Below are 13783 nucleotides of genomic sequence, written 5' to 3'. Positions count from 1 at the left end.
TTTAAACATCTCATTAACTGCAATTTGTATTTTCCATTGTATATTATCAATATGATTATTATTATTTCAATATAATAATTACTCGTGTTATTTTTTTTTTTTTTTTGAAAAGAATTACTCGTGTTATTTAAAATGGATATTATAGGAAAATTATAATAATAATATTATCCACTGACTATAATAACTTCCATTTACTAATTTGTGAAAGAAAGTGGACTATGGAGGGAGTATATATCAACAGTAATCAAATATACTTCAAATAATAAGAGTAAATGTCATTCTTGATCCCTTCAATATTTCCTCTGTTTTTTTTAAGAAAAAAATGTTTGCTCCTTTTGGAGTTCTGAAATGATCTTTGTTATCATCTTCTCTAACATTCTATTCCCAAACTCAAAATAAGAGTTTAAGAAACAAGCAGGCATAATTTCATTGGGCATAAAATATAACTTAAAAAAAAAAAATAAAGGGAGAAATTAAAGATTAGTGAAATAAAGTTCATTCCAACCCGAGCCTTGATATAACTTTTAGGTACCCACTCAAGCAACCTAAGCTATTTCTGCACAATAAGAATTTCTCAAGGTCGAATGGATTATCATCTTGCAAATGCCTACTAAAGCAACCAGAAATCACCAATCAAAATACCTCACAAGCGTTGGGAACCAAAATTTCAGTCTCAATATACTGCATGTGGGCATCCACTCCACATTTATGGTAACATTCAATGTAAAATATATGTACAAGATCATTGTATTTGAATGAAGGGATCTATGTTTCGGACCTCAAATAATATTAGTATAATTGTGCTCTCTAAGAGGAAAAATGTTACATTCCTTACAAAATAAACAAAAGTTTGAATATAGACTCAGATAAATTCTCCTACAAAACTTCCAATACAGGTCAGGTATTAATACGACTTTTCTTCCTATTCTTTATCTTTTTGCTTCTCTCTTGCAAACCATGGAATTGTTATTCGCAGGCAAAATTTTGCACTTGTCTTTCACCCAGAGGCTCCCGCAGCACGTTTTTCATACTCACCTTGTTCTTCTTTGGCAAACTCTTCAATCAATTCGCGTTGTCTTGGAGTCAAGTTCCTGTAGAAAAATTACTTGACTATCAGGCATTTTGTTTTCTTGCAGAAATGGCATCAGCAAATTATTCATTAAAAGATGGATGTGTAATGATGATTGCATATTGCCCATAATCCCCAAAAGATCCATGTAACTTGACATTTTATTACCCATTTGTCGTAACTGGATACCAGACAACACCAGCATATATAAAGAAGAGTAAACATTGTAAAATCAGTATACTGAAAGTAGAAAACCTACGCTGGAATGCTGACTGTGAAGTGCACAAATTGGTCACCAAATGAATAAGAGCCTCGTGCTTTAATCCCTGTCAACAGACACCAAATCAATGAATGAATAACCTAGCCTACCAACAAATCAACCAGGCACCAAATCAACAAATTAACACAAAATTCTAACTGAATGCAAGTCCAAAAATAGGTCAAGAAGGATAACAAAAGCATGAGCATTCTACCTAAAACCAGTTTAAAAGATAAGCTTCCAAACAAATTCTTTCTAGAGTCATATATTCGAAATCCTAAGAAAGCTCAGTCCCAAAATTTTATAAGTAATCACCTACGAAGATCAAATGGCTCAAAACTTATAAAGCAACAGCACACAACAAACAAATGCTATCAACACAAGCTACCACTCAACTGAACCCATGAAATTTGAACAGCCAGTGGCCAAGTACACACTAATTGAAGTTTTAACATCACAAAAAGATGCATGGAACTAATACAATACGACATCAAGTATTAGTGTCCTCACCCTTTTTCTTCAGAACCACCTTCTGGCCAGGCTGAGTGCCAGGGCGAACCTGAAAATATAAACAAGTTTGGCTGCATGATGACCAGCTTAATTTTTGAGCAAAAATTAATTGTGTAAAATGGTTTCAGCATACCTTCAATACAACATCTCCTGTGAGAGTAGGGACCTGGATAGTTCCCCCCAAGATTGCCTGCGAAAGAGCAATTCAATGAACATCACAAACAGATACATTCAAGGGGATTTGTGGGTTGCAATAGGCACTGCAAATAAAGCAGCATGGAGCTGTTTACAAGTTTCTACAAAGAAAGACTTGAAAACAGCACCGGACCTCACTTATTGCCAAAACCAATGACTTATTCTAATATATTGAAAGTTGAAAACTATGATGTCTAATCACTATTGTACCGACTATTGAGTGCGCCAATAAAGACATTGATGCTTTTAGAATTTCCATGCTGCTTTTAAGAATTGAAAACATAACAAAGAAATTTTACCTGAGTGACACTAAGAACAGAATCTACATGAATGTTAGAGCCTTCTCTTCGGAAAACAGGATCTTCCCGAACCTGGGGGCAAAAGAAAGAAAGTGATAACAATGTTCAGTAACATAGGACAAAAAATAGAAATATAGCTTGACTTAATAGTTTATGATCAGCAAAAAGAAACAATCCAAGGAGTAAAATTGAAACAAAGAAAAACAGAAATGAAAGAAAAGAAAATTGAAACATAATATTAAAACATTATGAAAAAAGAAATAGAGAAAAAAAAAAAAAAAAAACAGCCATGAGCAGTTTTTTCTCAAAATGTAGACTCATGCAATGGGACCTCCATTCCCCTCCCCTCCCCTCCGTTAATTACATCTGATATTGATACAGTAGATGATCCTCCATATCACTCCTTTCATCTTTTGGACCCTCCAGTTCACAAGCAATCATTTAAGGCTATTAGCTTGTCCCATCAGGGCAAACAGCATACTTCCCAATGACTCAGCTATGCGATAGTAAATGATCTACAGTTTGTTCATTAAACAGATGGCTGCAACTTAGAACTGTCCTCCTGTACACCAAATTTTATGCTAAATGAATACATTATAAAGATGCCATCCATGCATACCAAACAAAAGCAAACATAATCAGAAGAAGTACCCAACCAAATCATCCTGCAACGAAATCGCGTTGCTTATTTTTCAACCTACAAAACAATTTCACTTTCCTAATTCCTAGCCAGGATCCAATGCATGCTTTGCTCCATAGCACATACTCATCTTTCACAATCAAGTAAGGAATAACGAAAAACATAATATAAAGCACTATAATGCATCAAGAATGTCAATTTTACCCTGATAGTTACAAAAAGATCGCCAGGTTGGTTTCTATCCGGGTCTGCTCCACCACTTCTAGGGACCTTTATGGTTTCATTGTCATCCACTCCTACAGATAGCACAGAGCAACACATCAAGTCCAAAACCCAACAGATATCCATCACAACGATAGACAAGAAACAACAAACTATAGAAAGGTATCTCCACTGCTCATTGATTGAGTCATCATACCTGATGAAAGATATATACTGAGATGTGAAAATTACAACAATTTTAAGAACTTATTTGCAACCAAGGTTAGGAGAAATAGCCAACTTTCACACAAAGGAAACATTTTCTAACAATATTCATAAGCTGGTCAAACAAGTCAGCATGTTTATTTTCCAATAAAAAAAGAATTTTCCTGGGCGTCAACCGTTCTTTTTGTTCATATTCAAGTGGGTTAGTTTATAGGGTTAAAATCCCTTTAGAGGTGAAGGGACTTCAGCCACATACCAAATATAAGAAGTTACTCACAAACGTTTTGTTGGGAAAAGAAGTAAGCAATCTTAGAAAACAGAACAACATAAATTAATACTTTAGTTGCAAGATGCTTACTCTGGAATGTGAATGCAAGATGAATGATAAGTATACAGCACATGTACTTGTATGAAACAGACAAGGAATTTTAATAGGATTCAAGTTCTACAAACATACCTGGCACAATATCCAATTTAACTGACTTTGTTCCTTTCACAACTTTACGTCCATTGCATGACCTGCAAAAACTCTGATACCAAAAGTAGTATTAGAAAAATTCAGCAATAATATTAAAAGATAAACTAGAAAAATATTTTCACTAGTTGTTTGATCAATTTGATAAGAAGCAATAAGTAATCATCTAAAGGTAAACCCAACCTCTAAAATATCAATATATTTTCAATAGGATGGTTGTTTCTAAAAACGCGAGTAGAAATCTAATGTAATAAATGTAGCTGAGTTGCAAGCAGATTTCCACAATCTAGTGAAACCATCCAGAACGGTGCGATTGCAATGAAATGTTTCTAGAACTAGGATGGGAATGTGGATAGGAAATTTTAAGAGAAATAAGATCCAGAATTCATGTCTACTTTTAACAGAAAATGTCAAAAGAATAACTAATGGTTCATAAAGATATGGTCAAATATCCTAAGAGGCAAAAAAGGGTGAAAACACTAAACTCTCAAGACTGATGGATATCAAGCTTCAAATTCTTTACTAATATTCTAGAGATTGCATGTTAAACATCAAATGCATCATTAAGCCAAAGACATGACTGCATATGGGTATTAGCCACAAGCAAGAGGATTAATTTATGGTATTACCCAACTGAAAATGTAGAAGCTGATATTTATAGCTACATATAGCATAGTCCTAGTATAATAAGAATACAAGTCTATCCTAATACACATATGGTTAATAGCCTTTTAGATCACTCTATGGATGATGAGAAATCAGAAAGAGTTTGAAATAAAGAAGACAAGATGTAAATAACTGTCATTCTGCAACATACCGATACAGTTTGCCCAGCTCCACCACATTGATTACAAGTATGTTGAAGGCTAATAAAGCCCTTTTGAGTAAACACCTGTACATTAGTAAATCAAAGTGTCAGCTGAAGAAAGAAAACTTTCTGTGCAGTCCACAAGTATTTATTTTGCAAAAACTAACCATGCCTGTGCCTTTACAGCGCTTGCATAGTTCAGGTTTTACCCCAGGAGGAACACCTTCTCCACCTGCAAAATTAAGGAACCAAAGGTTAAACAGGATGGGATACCCCCTTAGACCTACCTAATTTTATTGTAAAAATTTTCAGGATCAATCTTGGACCATAATCGATCGGACACTATTTGAAAAAGAAAATGGCTCTTCTGCCATTTCTTGAAATCTCTCTTATGATTCAAAAAGTAATTCGAAAGCTAGCAACATGTGAAAAACAAAATCCCACATGTGACAAATTCCAAATCAGGAAGTTCGCAAATAATAGCAAGTGCAGAAAAAAAACATACGACAAGTTTCACAAGGGACGTCTGTTTGAAATGTAATATTTTTGGTGCATCCCTGAACAGCTTCCATAAAGGATAGTTCAACCGCAACCTATGCAAGATGTAAAAGAAGGAAAGTTGAGTAAACACTCATTCCAGATTCCAAAGAAATAAAAAACAACATGCAAGTGGAGAAAACCTTGACATCTTGGCCGCCAAGCTTCTGCTTGAAGATATTGCTGAATATCTGATCTCCATCATACAAAACGTGTCATTATGCACATAAAAGCATATTTAAACTTTATAGAAAGAGAAAATCAAATATCAAGGGAAAGAAAAGACAACCCAATAAGAAAGGAGCCAAAAATCATGTCATACATACATACAGATGGAATATCTCTTTCACTCCTGCATTGAGTGATTTTAAACCGTTCAAATTTTTTCATTGTTTCCAAATATATATCTTGAGGATACCAGTGTCCATAAAAAATCCTTCTCGATAAAAAATTTATAAGAAAGGAAAAAACAGACAATTTTTATAAAGGGATAAAAAGGAACTAGTTCTAGTTGCATTCACTATATGATTGCTCAGCGGTACCCAGCTTTAATATTGATAGTCTCTCCCCCCCGCGATACTCTCAATGCCAAGAGTGTGCAGGACACCAGAATGTGATCTCTCAGCCCCCAGCCAGCAAACAAGAGAGGGGCAGAGAGAAGAAAGAAAATAAAAAGTTCAGGACCTTAACAAGTTTTACTTCAGATGCATTAAATTATAACTAACTATTGACAAGAACCTGTGAGTTAAAAGAATACAATCAAAGATATAGAAGCTGAAGAAGAAGAACTTATTACATCATCCATTCTGAAGAAGCTATCAAATGGATTATCAAATCCTGCACCGCCAGGATGAAAATCACCATTGAGATTCTGTTCATATACATCATGGCCAACCTAAAAGATTGAGTACACAGGCAACATCAGCACGAGCCAGATAGAGAATCGCTATAATCACATTATATAAAAACAAAAACAGCCGCAACCAAAATACTGCAAATTTCAGTTGTATAACACAAAAAATTAATATTCTGCTTACCTGGCATCTAATGCATGGCAACTTTGGAAAAGAAATGAGATGAGAGAGACAAAGAGGTATTCATGAATAATCATACAGACGAATACAAAAGAAGCATGGATGCATGGCTTGGCCTTATGATATATGACATATCTCAATGCACTACTTCACCAATCAGCATGAACTTATAATAACTCATTCCTTCAGCGGAAAAGCCTAAAATGAAAATTTCTTTTATTATATCTAGATGTTCCTTTCTTTTTCATTCTCTCATTCGTTCTCTCAAATTGACTTTTCTCAAGCATGAAAGTACTAGCAAACTAGTACATATTTCTCAGAAGTCTGGTTCTAAAATTGAACAATACAACCCTGTTTATAGCCTAAAATCCTGCAGAATAAGGTGTTAACATCAAATCCTAATTGAACAGGACCAGACTCCTAAAAATAAACTACAACATAATAACCCCAACTGAACGTGCTACAATATGATGAACATAACCAACCAAAGGACTTCGAAATTATTCTGAACTCTTGCTGTCATATTAATAAGTAAATGATAATTTTAAAAAATAAGTAGTTTCCTTGAAAAGAGCATGATTGAAGATGTTTCCTTGCCAAAGATCATCTTAAGACAAAAGCAATTCAGCAGAGGCATTCACTTAACCTATAATAAATAGTGTAACAAAAATAAATAAAGTACCTCATCATATTGTGCCCGCTTTTCGTCATCTTTTAAAACCTACAAGAATTGAACAAACAAAGAAGCGTCCTTTAATATGATAAGTAAATATGATAAGTAAGACGGTTAGATAAAGAAACAAGACTTCAAATCTGCAAAAAAATACCTCATACGCCTTTGATACTTCTTGAAACTTCTTTTCAGCTTCAGGATCATCTTTGTTTGTATCAGGATGTAGTTTCTTGGCCAGCTGCAGAATAGAGTATAAGTAAAATCAGAATACAAGAAATTAAAAGTAAAATCTAAATCAGGAAGTTGAAGCTGCAACCCTAGCAAATTACAAAAGCAACAACAGTAAAGCAGACACCAACCCAGGTTAAAAAAGAATGATAAGCAAGAAACTTACCGCATAATAGGCTTTTTTTATTTCAGATGAACTTGCATTCTTGCTAACACCAAGTACGTCATAATAATCTCTTGACATATAAGCTGAACAGAAACAACATGAAAACATGTACATGATTTTATAACGTATGATACAATTCCATGACAAAAGTTCTCATAAAGCACATAAATTGGGGAGCTGGAAATAAAATAAAACTGAACAAGGAGTAATCTTTAAAATACCAGAAGCATGAATTGACCTCGCTGCACCAAAATTGGCATTCAAATATCCCAGGAACAACCAGTTTTTGTTGTTAACTGCACATTAACAAACTTCCAACATAGATGAAACCATCCAAAATGCTTTGTTCAGTAGCTAACAAGTTTATATAAATAAAAAAAGGGATCAAACAAGTATATCTAGCTTAATATTAATGAATAACTCAAATTTGTCTCCTCAATGCCCAATTCATCAAAGGTCAAAGTTCCCGTACTTCTAATGCATTCCCCAGCTTTCTCAATAAACAAGACAGAAAGAGAGCAAACATGAGTACCTTTTTTGGGAGAACAATTGCCAATAACCTTTACAGGGTTTCTAATCCCACTACTGAATCTCCTACAATTCCCATTTAACAGACTCTTAGAAACCTGCAATTAGCCATATTACACAAATTCAAAACACTCACACATTAATTAAGAAGTTGCACATATTAACAGATTTGAGGGAAAAAACAATCGAAATTCAGGACTGGATCCTACGGAATTGGCTGAATCTTCAAAAAGGCTGGAAGAGGAACAGCGGGTAGCCAGCCAAGAAACAAGCTTGACACCATGAGAGCGAACCATTGGAGAGTGTGTTTTAGGGTTTTCGTGTGATTTTACTGTTTATAAATAATAATAATAATAATAATAGAAAGGTCGGTTCTTTGAGCTGGTAAGTTAGGTGTTCTGAGGATTAAGCTTTAAACCCTAGAAAACCCCTAATATTTTGTTAGAGATTGGAAGCTTCTGGTCGTATGACAGAGAGAGAGAGAGAGAGAGAGACCTATAGACAGCCAACCTTATTGGAGCCAGAAGATACTTTTTCGGGTTTTTTATAGTGGTGTGTGTTTCCAGTTATACGTGTACATTACTTGGCTAATAATTTTTTTATTTTTTTATTTTTTTATTTTTTTTTTTTCTTGTTCACTACTTTTCCCTTTCTTTAAGGACTTCTTAATTTATTTGGAAATAAAAAATAAATAAAACTCAATTTCAAAAATCAAAAATTTCTTTGATATGGGAATATAAAAATAAAAAATTCAAAAGTTTTTTCCGTTTAGGATTACAATATCTTATTTATCTTGTTAAATTAACCATAATCATGAGTTTTCAACTACCACTATCAGTCCCCAAATTTCAGCAGCTAATAAAAATATTTTTAAAGTTTGTATGCTATAATAGAATATAACTTTAGTTTCATGTAATAACCTCTCCATATTATTTCATTTCTTGGACTAGAAATTCAATAAAAATAAAATATTTAATATTTATAAAAGGTGAAATATATTAGTTCATCTTAATATGGTATTTCAGTGGCAAAAAGCACTTGCAGGTCCTCTAGCCAAACTTTTTACCTATGAGGGAGAATTAGTCAGATCTGTGGAGCGTTAAAATGGATACGGGCTTCGTGCAAGTATAAAAAAAAGGGTGAAATACATGATTAAAATAAATAGATGCAAGGTAGTAAAGGTTTTTGCTTAATTAATATTATTTTAGTAAATGCTACACTTTTTTTTTTTCTACGTTTCCTGAGCTCAATACAAGGAAATGATCCAGCAAATTCAGGATTAGCAATCATTTCAATCTTTATACCAAAAGAGAACTTGTGTGAGATTGTTTATTTTAGCTCACCAAAAGTGCTACTCTGATGCCTCTTAAGCTTATTTTATATACTTTCACACACAAGATTAAACTTTTTAGTTACCTCTCTTCATCTTGATTGTGGTTTAGCTCATTTTACTGCAAAGTGCTTATTGTTCTATGGAATATTAATCTGGATTACAGCCTCCCTGTGAAACTCGTTCCAAAAATTCAAGAAATGGCTAACCAGGGCTTAGGTAGAAGAAAGAAAAGAAAATGAAAAACCAGGTTTAAAACACGAATGAGAATAAAGCACAGAAAAAGCTTTTCTGGCCAAGATCACAACACAAGAGCTCAAGCATTTGGTTTTTTCCTTTTGCTTTCTTTTAGCTCTAATAATGACTTTACCTATATTTTTTTTCCCTCCCCTTTAGTTTTTTTCAGGTAGCCCTTGCTGACCACAGAAGTAAGGGATGTCCATAAATTTTAGTCAAGAACATCAAATTTTTCCAATTAGTCAATGACCATTATACCCTTCAGAAACTGGTCATTGTCATTGAAAATCATGAAGAATTTACATGAAGAAGTGATTAAGAAGATAATTTAGGCTTAAAAATGATAAAATAAAAGAAAATATCGGCCATTGTAATAGTATTAAGGCAGAAATAGAACTTGTTCCTTTCTTGACAAAGATGTTAAGCCTTGGATGGTGGAAAAGAAAGGAAAGGAAAATAAAAGGGGAAAAAAGAAAGATTACACAGCAAACATGCAATTGTTCGTCAATTGCAAAATCAGTAAAGTTTATTATCAGCTTATTGAAGCTCTAATAAGTTATAATTTTCTATATACTCATAAAACTAAAAGAATGGTCTAAGCTTCAATTCTCCTCTTTAAATAAAGTTTATGCTTTCCCTCCATTTTCTGCTTAACCTTCCTTGTTCTTCTACATAACTCAAGGGCAGCTTCTTCATCAAAACATTCCTTTCTTAACAAAAACATCTCAAAGCTACCATTTTGAGATAAAAAGAACCTTAAAAATTATTCCTTCCTTTAATACTCTCTTTGGTGAGTATAACTTCTTTGCTTCCACTTTGAGTTTCAGGTTGCAGCCCAAAAAAAAAAGGACAATGATACTAATTGTAGAAGTGATAGATGCTCATGATCTTATGCCTAAAGACGGTGAAGGGTCAGCTAGTTCATTTGTAGAAGTTGATTTCCAAAACCAACTAAGCAAAACTAAAACCATTCCTAAAAACCTTAATCCTGCGTGGAACCAAAAACTTGTCTTTGATCTAACGGAAAGCGAAAACATCCATAACCAATCCATAGAGGTCTCTGTTTATAACGAAAGAAGAATTATTGACGGTCGAAACTTCCTTGGTAGAGTTAGAATTCCTTGTTCTCACATTGTCAAGAAAGGTGAGGAAGTTTATCAAACTTTCCAATTGGAAAGTAAGCGGTTTTTTTCTCCTGTTAAGGGTGACATTGGCCTCAAAATTTGTATCTCACCAGAATCCAAAACAAAATCTCCTCCTCCTCCTCCTCTCTTCTCTCCACCAAAACCACCAGAAAGTAATAACCTTTCAGAAAGCAATAATCTTGGCTGCAAAACACTAGCTGCTGTTCCAAAAGCAGAAGTTTCTGCAATTAGTACTACTAAAGGTACTAAAGCACAACCTGAAAAAGAAATTTCTACGCTTCCAGTGATAGTAAATTCTACTTCATTTATTGAATCTAGAGGAGTTGCTTCTGAGAAAGAGCTAAACGGCGGGAGAATTTATAAGCATCAAGTTCTACAGCAACCTCAAGGTGTATTATACACAATGCACTCTGTCAATCAACCAGATCATCCTAGTGAACAAGATGACTATAGTTTGAAGGACACTAATCCTCAACTCGGGGAACGATGGCCTGCTGGTGGAGCATTTGGAGGCAGAGGATGGATGAATAGTGAAAGATATGCAAGTACTTATGATCTCGTCGAGCAGATGTCTTATCTCTATGTTCGCGTTGTCAAGGCGAAAGATCTTCCTCCTAGTTCCATTACTGGAAGCTGTGATCCTTACGTGGAAGTGAAGCTAGGAAATTACAAAGGGAGAACAAGGCATTTTGAGAAGAGAATGAATCCAGAATGGAATCAGGTCTTTTCTTTCTCGAAAGACCGAATTCAGTCATCAACATTAGAAGTTTTTGTCAAAGACAAAGAAATGTTGGGAAGAGATGATTATCTTGGAAGAGTAGTTTTTGACTTGAATGAGATCCCAACTAGAGTTCCTCCTGATAGTCCTCTAGCTCCTCAATGGTATAGACTAGAGGATCGACGTGGAGAAGGGAAAGTAAGGGGAGAGATTATGGTTGCAGTTTGGATGGGAACACAAGCTGATGAGGCCTTCCCGGAAGCATGGCATGCAGATGCTTCTTCAGTTTATGGAGAAGGTGTTCTTAGCATTAGATCAAAAGTCTATGTATCACCAAAATTGTGGTATCTAAGGGTGAATGTGATCGAAGCTCAAGATATTGTTCCAAATGATAGAAGCCGCATACCAGAAGTATATGTAAAAGTTCAGGTTGGAAGTCAAGTGCTAAAGACCAAAGTAAGTCCTACTCGAACGTCTAATCCACTTTGGAATGAAGATTTGGTGTTTGTGGTAGCTGAACCTTTTGAAGAGCAGCTGCTGATTACTGTTGAGGATAAAGTTCACCCTGCAAGAGATGATGTATTGGGGAAAATAAGCCTACCAATCAACAGTTTTGAGAAAAGGTTAGATCACAGGCCTGTTCATTCTCGCTGGTTCAATCTAGAGAAGTATGGATTTGGTGTCCTTGAAGTTGACAGGAGAAAAGAGCTTAGATTTGCAAGCAGGATTCACCTGAGAGCTTGTCTCGAAGGTGGGTACCATGTCCTCGATGAATCAACAATGTACATCAGTGATCAAAGGCCAACAGCAAGACAACTGTGGAAACAGCCTGTTGGGATATTGGAAGTAGGTATTTTGAGTGCAAAAGGCCTTCTCCCAATGAAAATGAAGGATGGCAGAGGTAGCACAGATGCTTATTGTGTAGCTAAGTATGGCCAGAAGTGGGTTCGAACAAGAACCATTCTCGACACTTTCAATCCGAAATGGAATGAGCAGTACACATGGGAAGTCTACGACCCCTGCACGGTCATAACATTGGGAGTTTTTGACAACTGCCATTTAGGAGGTGGTGAGAAACCAAATGCACCAAGTGCAGCAAGAGATGGACGAATCGGAAAGGTCAGAATTCGATTATCAACCTTAGAAGCTTTTCGAATTTACACACATTCCTATCCACTGCTTGTTCTACACCAAAATGGAGTGAAGAAAATGGGTGAACTGCAACTCGCAGTTCGATTCACTACACTGTCTTTAGCTAACATGATATATGTGTATGGTCATCCTTTGCTGCCAAAAATGCATTATTGGCATCCATTCACAGTAAATCAAGTAGATAGTTTAAGATATCAAGCCATGAGTATTGTAGCAGTAAGGCTTGGTCGAGCTGAACCACCACTGAGAAAAGAGGTGGTGGAGTACATGTTAGATGTGGATTCCCACATGTGGAGTATGAGAAGAAGCAAAGCCAACTTCTTTAGAATCATGTCACTTTTCTCGGGTATGATCTCAATGAACAGATGGTTTGGTGATATTTGCCAATGGAGGAACCCAATCACATCAGTTCTGGTTCATATCCTGTTTCTGATACTGATATGGTATCCAGAACTGATACTCCCAACTATTTTTCTCTACATGTTCCTTATTGGCCTATGGAACTATAGATTCCGGCCGAGACATCCACCTCATATGGATACAAAACTATCTTGGGCAGAAGCAGTGCACCCGGATGAACTTGATGAAGAATTCGACACATTTCCAACTTCCAAACCCCACGATATAGTTCGAATGAGGTATGACAGGCTTAGAAGTGTTGCAGGCAGGATACAAACAGTAGTAGGGGACATTGCCACACAAGGGGAGAGGTTCGGGTCTCTGCTTAGCTGGAGAGACCCCAGAGCAACTAGTCTTTTTGTTATGTTTTGTCTTTGTGCAGCTGTTGTTCTCTATGTGACTCCATTTAGAGTGGTGGCTCTGGTTGCTGGTCTGTATTATCTGCGGCACCCTCGGTTTCGAAGCAAACTTCCATCTGTACCCAGCAATTTCTTCAGAAGGTTGCCAGCTAAAACAGACAGCTTATTATAAAATGCTTTCTAGTTTGTTGAATTGACATTTTCAGTTTATCTAACCAGTTTATAGCTTGAAAAATAAATTATCTGTATTTCTAAACAATCGTTCTGCACTTGTCTTCAATATATATGTAGAGACTCGCAATTGCATTCACAGCAGAACCATCTTGTAATCAATTCTGACATGCTTTAACGGAATATGTGGTCTCATTTAATAAGATGTTTCACAAATGCTTTGACAGAATACAAGGGCACTAGAGCCTAATTGCATTTAATCACAAACTCCTCGCAATATTCTACAATTTGAATCCAGTAAATTAACCTCTAAACAGAAATATTTTGGACTCAAGTGACACGACCTATTCTAAATTGATTACAAAGAATTCCTACAAAGAATTCCAACAAATCAAGAGTACACTAGTTCCATAAAGAAAGAAAAT

General features: G+C 35.4%; 2 protein-coding genes across 2 annotated transcripts; one reads left to right on the top strand and one right to left on the bottom strand.

Moving 5' to 3' along the window:
• Window positions 1-652: 652 nt before the first annotated feature.
• On the bottom strand, window positions 653-8372 carry GFA2 (gametophytic factor 2). The gene is made up of 18 exons (XM_012210123.4): window positions 8057-8372; window positions 7852-7945; window positions 7541-7615; window positions 7320-7402; window positions 7080-7163; window positions 6935-6973; window positions 6015-6113; window positions 5362-5409; window positions 5187-5274; window positions 4849-4913; window positions 4691-4765; window positions 3856-3928; window positions 3177-3268; window positions 2333-2404; window positions 1972-2028; window positions 1839-1887; window positions 1329-1395; window positions 653-1091 (listed from the first exon to the last, which is right to left on the bottom strand). The coding sequence occupies exons 1-18, from the start codon at window positions 8141-8143 to the stop codon at window positions 998-1000; spliced, it is 1341 nt and encodes a 446-aa protein (XP_012065513.1). The 5' UTR covers window positions 8144-8372; the 3' UTR covers window positions 653-997.
• A 1344-nt stretch (window positions 8373-9716) lies between these two features.
• LOC105628666 (FT-interacting protein 1) lies at window positions 9717-13561 on the top strand. Its single transcript, XM_012210122.4, has one exon. The coding sequence runs from the start codon at window positions 10267-10269 to the stop codon at window positions 13357-13359; it is 3093 nt and encodes a 1030-aa protein (XP_012065512.1). The 5' UTR covers window positions 9717-10266; the 3' UTR covers window positions 13360-13561.
• Window positions 13562-13783: the final 222 nt, after the last annotated feature.

The sequence above is a fragment of the Jatropha curcas genome, chromosome 6 (genome assembly GCF_041381405.1).
Source record: "Jatropha curcas cultivar XTBG-Jc1 chromosome 6, XTBG_Jcur_1.0, whole genome shotgun sequence".
NCBI lineage: Eukaryota > Viridiplantae > Streptophyta > Magnoliopsida > Malpighiales > Euphorbiaceae > Jatropha > Jatropha curcas.
This window is presented reverse-complemented; position numbering and strand designations above follow the sequence as displayed.